Genomic DNA, 7139 nt, shown 5'->3' on the forward strand with positions numbered 1-7139 from the left:
AAGATTATACAGGTGTTACTTAGTTCTTTGATCTAATCAGTCAGATCATTTATTAAATGCCTGCTTCAGTCTGGTTACAGATTCTCTGAGACACTATCCTGTGCGTAATTAGGCAATTCAATTTATTATTCCATGATCATCACCATATTTTGCAATCGAGAGAAGGAGAGATGGGACTAGTGATATCGCTAGCAGAAGGTGGTTGGGTTCATGGCAAAGGACAGAGTTTAAAATACGTGTTTTACAATCCACTGTAATCCTTATCATGATCCTGCCTGTGCTCTAATGCCTCTGTAAGGACAAGAGATGTCTACTAATCTGTCTCTCCAATGATGAGAACCTGTAAATTGCTGTTTTTAAGAAAAGTCAAGAGTCATGAGAGGTTGATTTAGTTCGGGGTGTCAAACATGCAGCCCGTGGACCGGATCAGGCCCTCGGAGAGCCCCAATCCAGCCCGCAAGGCCCTGGCTATTTCCTGCTTCATTTTCCAGTTCTCTTGCTGCTGCCATGTCACAACTTGCTTTACCAGTCTCTCTCAGTCTCACAGGAGAGATAGATAGGCAAACCTCTCCTGTGAGACTGAGACAGTCTGGTAAAGAACTGGCTGAGCCTCCTCCTCCTCCTCCTCCTCCTCCCAGGGGGAGGGAGGGAACAGCCAGAGCTTCCTGGCCAGGCTGCAGGAGACAAAGGGAAACATTTCTTTCCTTCCATTTGCTGAGGCTCCTCCCTGAAGGGAGGGAGGGAATGAGGGAGAGCTTGCTTTGCTTGGCTGTCTCAATTGCACTGGAGAAATACCAAGCACCTTTAAGACCAACAGAGTTTTATTCAAGGTATGAGCTTTTGTGTGCCTTGCTACAGTGTGTGTGTGTTTTGTTGGGCTCTTTATGCCAGGGTTCTCCTGAGTGCAACTGGATTCCCTCCCCCTTTTCACTGTGTTCATGCCCTCATGATCCAATCTTTCTCAGTAAGAAAGCAATGTGAACTATTTTAGAGGAGGAATAACAACAAGCCAGTGAGGTGGATTAGGCGGACAGTGTGTGTGCAGACCAAGTTCACCCAGCACATTTCCTTTGTAGAAAGTTGTAGTTCTTTCTCTGGGGAAAAGTATAGTTTTATAGATAAACACATGGCCCTTAGTCTGTGTCAGGATGCCTTCTCATGTTCTTGACCAGCACAGGAAGCAACTTGATCCAGCTGAATTGGCCAACTATCAGCCGGTTTCCAGTTTGCCCTATCTGGGCAAATTAATAGAGGATGGTAGCACGCCAGCTACAAAGCTTTTTGGATGACACTTCCATTTTAGATCCCTTCCACTCCAGTTTTCGCCCTGGTCATTGGACGGAGACGGCAGTGGTCACCCTCACAGACAACCTTCGAAGGCATCTGGATTGAGGCGGATCGGCGGTGCTAATGTTGTTGGACCTGTCAGTGGCGTTCGACACGATTGACCATCAGTTACTGGTCCGCTCCCTCGCCGACAAAGGAATCCAGGGACTTGCCTTACAATGGCTCGCTTCCTTTCTCCAAGGTCGGGGACAAAGAGTGGCACTAGGGGAACAGCAGCAAGAGGAACCCACTGGATTGTGGAGTGCCCCAAGGGGCAGTACTTTCCCCGATGTTATTTAACATCTATATGCGCCCCCTTGTCCAGATTGCCCGGAGGCATGGGCTGGGTGTCACCAGTACGCTGATGACACCATGCTCTATCTGATGTTGGGCGGCCGGTCCGACTCCAGACCAGAAGACCTGGACCAGGCATTACAAGCTGTGGCTGGTTGGCTTAGGATGAGTCGACTGAAACTGAACCCGATGAAGACGGAGGTCCTGTGCTTGAGTCGGGGCAGTTCGGGGATGGGGTTTCCACCCCCGACGTTCGACTGGGCGCCATTGGTGCCAGTGCTGGAGGTTAGGCGTTTGGGAGTGCTCCTGGATGCCTCCCTAATGATGGAGGCCCAGGTAGCAGCCACTGCCAGGTCAGCCTTTTACCATCTTCGGCTGATCAGGCAGTTGGGTCCCTTCCTCAACCGCGCTGACTTAGCAACAGTGATCCATGCTATGGTCACCTCGAGACTAGACTACTGTAACGCTCTCTACATGGGGCTGCCCTTTTTGTGGATTCGGAAGCTGCAACTAGTGCAGAATGCTGCAGCCAGGCTTTTGATGGGTCTCCCCAAGTGGGAGCACATCCAGCCTGCGCTGCGGCAACTGCACTGGCTGCCAATAGCATACTGAATCTGCTTCAAGGTGCTGGTTCTTACCTTTAAACCCCTATATGGCCATGGTCCAGCATACCTATGGGACCACCTTTCCCCATATATACCCCAGAGAGCACTTCAGTTGGGGTCTCAAAATCTATTGACCCTCCCTGCCCCAAAAGAGGCCAGGCTTGGTACTACCAGGGCCAGGGCTTTCTCAGTGGTGGCCCCATTCTGGTAGAATGAGCTCCCGGAGGAGATCAGGGCCCTGTGGGGGTTTTGACACCTAGTCTGTGCTGCAGGAAGATCATGAGCAGAATGATTCCTAGACTTTTGAAAGTATACTTTGAAAGTAAGCCATCTTGAGCAATGACCAGCACTTTATAAATTTTGCATTAGGAATTGTTTTTAGATGATTTTATGTTGTTTTAATTGTATTATGCATTGATTGTGAGCCGCCCTGCGCCTGCATTGCGGGGAGGGTGGGGTACAAATGGGATAAATAAATAAATAAATATACACTCGGTTGCTTGCTTGACATCTGTTAAATATTACACTCATTGAGCTGAATGAAAATAAATTGTACTGCAGGTTTAAAAATTAAGTCTGTTTTTAAAATATGCAAATTATAAGAGAGTAACAACACACTCCCTTTCCTTGGACATCAGGGGATGTGCCTTGAACTAGTTCAAATCATTCCTCATGGATTGGACTCAGAGACTTGCTACTGGAAACGAGTTGTCATCAGTGTGTGACATACGTTGTGGGGCTCTGCAGGGTACGGTTCTACCCACCATGCTTTTCAATCGCTATGAAAAGCCTTTAGGACAAATCATTAGTAGTTTTGGGATTGGTTGTCATCAATATGCTGATGACATGTATATATCCTTATCCAAACCTCCTGGTGACGTTGTAGAGGTCCTGAATAGGTCCCTAGTTGCTGTGGTTAACTGTCTGAAAGTGAAAAAACTGAAATGAAACCCTGAAAAGAAAAAGGTAATGCTACTTGGAAAGGTGACGGTCTTGACGTACATTGTTCTCCCCACTTTTGATGGAATTCAACTGACCATTGCTGACTCAGTTTTAAAAGCCTTGGGGTTATACTGGATCCATCATTATTTTTGGAGAAGCAAGTTAATACAGCTGCAAAAAACACTTTCTACCACCTCAGCCTAGCCCATAAGCTGGCTCTTTACCTTGAACTGAACTGGCCACCTGGATCCATGCAACAGTAATATCAAGACCAGACTACTGTAATGCACTGTACACTGCCCTCAAAATCAACTCAGAAATAAATAAATGTAAACACTGCTTTTTAAATTTTTTTGGAAAAGTGATGTTCTTTTGGTTTGATTCCACACAAAAGCTTTTCTCTGTTTCAGCAACTCTACTCATGTGTCCTTTCTTTTGTTTCCATGCTACACTGTACTCATTCATGCTCAAATTAACAGCCCATTTTTTCCTGCTAAAAACTGTTTATTAAAAAAAACACAAAAACAAACAACAACCACATGGGGTAGGCATCTTTCCCAGCATGGCATTGTTGGGATGATCTTTTCCATGTGCCTGGAATGGAAGGTATGCCTTCTGTCTGAATGAAAGAGATGCCCCCCTTCCTTTGCATTTTCACAGTGAATTGCCTTGGTGACCATGCTAATATCAACAAAACTGAGGTTTTAAAAAGAATTGTGGGTGATTAAGGCAACATTGTGATACTGTCACTACAGTGGGACAGTATAAGTGGCAAGTATTTTTCTCTGCTCTCTCATTAGCACCTGAAAAGTTCTGAAGTCTTCTTTCCCCCTCCCCCAAGCAGTAGGGGGCTAATTAGTCTTCAGTGTAAGATGACTGCAGTGGAACACCCAGCAACTTCCAGCAGCTTTACCAAAGGATTCAAGTATTGCATTATTCTGGAGCAGTGCTATGTAAATACTTTCAAATGTAGTATTATATTATTCTGGAGCAAAAAGTGTAGTATTGCATTATTCTTCAGCAGCACTGTGTGTGCACCAAATATTTTTTAAAGATAGGCAGAGAATCATGATGGTGGGATAACAACAGTGGTGTGTGTGTGTGATGCAATTCACATCTGCTGTAAAAGGGTGGAGGAAAACCCCCAGATTATCGTGTGCTGTGTGGAATCTCTGTTGCAAGTACGAATTGAGCAACAATCACACTGACACCATGACCACCATGAAAAAAACCCTCCGCGTGAAATCAGCCTTTGTCTTGAAATATCAGAAAAATTATTGGCAGTGTGGCTGATTTTCCACTAGGTGTCTCTGCTGTGCAGGGTTCAAAGTAAGAGCACCCAAGCCCAAAGTTGTTTCCATATGATTAAAAACACACTTCTCCGAGTTTATATTCTTCTTTCTTCACAAGTTGTAGACGCTGGTATCTTTACCCCTCACTCCCAGGCGTACTTATTTTGATACAGGGCTGCTTGGCTTCAGCAAGCTTTGCTTCTGCTTTAGCTTGCTTGGAATATGGGCTCTCTGCCATCTTAGCTTGCTTGGAATATGGGCTCTCTGCCTGTTCAAATTAGAGCCATTGCTTTGTTGCTTAAGTTTGAAAGCTTGCAAGATTCAATCATATAGCACTAAGGACATCTAGAAGTAATAACATCTAAGTTGTATTAATAGTGGATGATCCTGAACTGACTAAGCATGAAGCAACAGGTTAAATCCACTGCTCGGATGCATATTATAAAATGGTATGGACATCTTCTATATGGTGTGTTGTGTCTGTAAAAAGTGCTGTGTGTTTCAGAATACTCTTTACCTATGTTTTTTACTTTCTTCCCCTAGTAATGAGATCTACATTGCTCCATCTGGTGTCCAAAAAGAAAGAATTCAGGTAGGTAGCTAATATCATCCTTGGAAATCCATCTACAGCCTTATCTTATCTATGTGTATACAGAAGCAAGTCCATACACTGAAGGTTATGTAGGTGTGTGATATCAAGTCACAATCGATTTATGGAGGCCCCAGCAAGGGTCTTTCAAGGCAAATGAGAAGCAGAGGTAGTTTGCCATTGCCTTCCTTTGCACAGACTTCTTTAGTGGCCTCCCATCCAAGTACGAACCCTGTTTAGTTTCTGAAATCTGACCATACCATTTCACTCCTGAATTGGTCATTAGCTAGAATTAGATTATTCTGCCTAAAAATGTGTAAAATGAAACATGATTAATCAACAAAAAGCTGAAACTGTATTGTCTATACTTCACGGCAGCATTATTCCTGTCAGTGTTTATGTACATTTTCTGATCAAATATTTAATCAGTGCTGTATCTATTTCCTACATTTGCATGTGTCAGAATCAAAAGAGGAGTTCCAAGGAATCTCAGCTTTGTTTGCTTGTAACCCTTGAAAGGGAGGAGTTTGAAAATGGGTGGCTACTCTAAGTCTGTGGTACTTGCCAAAAAAAGACACTCCTTAATCAGCACACTTATTAAATTGGAGTAAAAAAAAATGTAAAGAAAATATAACTAATCATACAGAATATACAGTTTTATTTATTCTCAGCATACAACCTTTTTATAAAGGTACCTTTTTATAAAGGGCTTATCAAATAGCATGTCAAGTGTTGTTATTACCCTTGACAGTTGACAAATTTCCCAAACAGGTTTTTGATTTTTTTTTACCTACATAATTTCATTCCAGATGTGTGTATGTGCCTATAAATAATAAATAATATTATAATGTCTAAACCAAAGAGGATAGGTCATCATGAAGAAACACATATGTACCTGAGTGCTTTCAGGAGTTTTGTTTGTTTGTTTGTTATAGCCTGAAGATATGTTTGTCTGTGACATAGAAGAACGGGACATCAGTGGGCCTCCACCACACAAGAAATTAAAGAAGAGTCAGTGTACTCCGCTCTTCATGAATGCTTATACCATGAGAGGTATGCAGCAAGCAGTGTTGAAAAAAATCAGGACATTGGATTGTATTCAATGAGATATGAATGGAACAGAATTATACTTTCTCTTTTCCCTCTGTCCACCCCCATCCATGCACGCACACACACACGCACGCACGCGCGCACACCCCTCTTGAAATTCTACTCCTAAGGCTTGCAGGACCCTCAGGAACAAAGCTGAGGCAGTATTGAGGAATGGAGCAAGGAGAGTGAATAGTTCATTCACATAAAAGTTTATGTTTGGGGGGAGGTGATTTCTGCCAATTTGTTCTCAAGCTGCAGTCCACTGCATCATATCCAGTTCTGCTCCTAGGGGTTCACCATCCTTCAGGGGTAATTTTTCAGGATAATCAAGAGACTTTAGTGGGAATGGGGATTGGGGAGATATTTGTTCAGTTCATAGGTCTTTGATTCCAGCTCTTAGCATTTATTTATTTTAATTTATTCCCTGCCGTCCCCGCCTAGGCGGGCTCAGGGCGGCTTACAACAATCATAAATACAAATAAATACAATTAAAAACCTATCATTAGCATAAATCACTTAAAATAACAATCCTTTAAAATATAACACATAAAATGCTGGAACATACTTAATCAGCAGGAGCACTAGATCTTATAACATAATGTAGGTAACTGTTAGATGTCAGTGCTTTCACATCAGCCCAGTTCTTATTTATTATGCGGTGAGGACAGGCTGGGAACCACGATGGTAAGACCCAGGTTACAGACTGGGGAGCCAAGGCACAGGGTCACTCCTTGGTGGGTAGTGCAGCTCCTTAGTGAAACGTCTGGTGGAAGAGCTCCGTCTTGCGGGCCCTGCAGAACTGTAAGAGGTCCTGCAGGGCCCTGATCTCTGCCGGGAGCTCATTCCACCAGTATGGGGCTGCCATCAAGAAGGCCCTGACTCTGGTTAGTGCCAGCCTGACACCCTAGGGTCTGGGAGGGCCCGCTGAGTTTGTGTCCCTGAACACAGTGCTCTACAGCGAACGTGTGGGGAAAGGCGGTCCCTCAGGTATGCTGGACC

The 7139-nt window shown here is 44.0% G+C and overlaps 1 protein-coding gene across 1 annotated transcript in view; it reads left to right on the forward strand.

Moving 5' to 3' along the window:
- Nucleotides 1-4804: 4804 nt before the first annotated feature.
- The window catches only part of APIP (APAF1 interacting protein), a 9100-nt gene continuing 6765 nt past the window's right edge, over nt 4805-7139 (forward strand). The window contains exons 1-3 of the mRNA XM_015410866.1: nt 4805-4908; nt 5003-5051; nt 5984-6101. Of these exons, the coding sequence (XP_015266352.1) occupies nt 4862-4908; nt 5003-5051; nt 5984-6101 (214 nt within the window). The 5' untranslated portion in view covers nt 4805-4861. The remainder of the gene's footprint in view (nt 4909-5002; nt 5052-5983; nt 6102-7139) is intronic.

This window comes from Gekko japonicus, unplaced genomic scaffold (genome assembly GCF_001447785.1).
Source record: "Gekko japonicus isolate JY-2015 unplaced genomic scaffold, Gekko_japonicus_V1.1 scaffold65, whole genome shotgun sequence".
NCBI lineage: Eukaryota > Metazoa > Chordata > Lepidosauria > Squamata > Gekkonidae > Gekko > Gekko japonicus.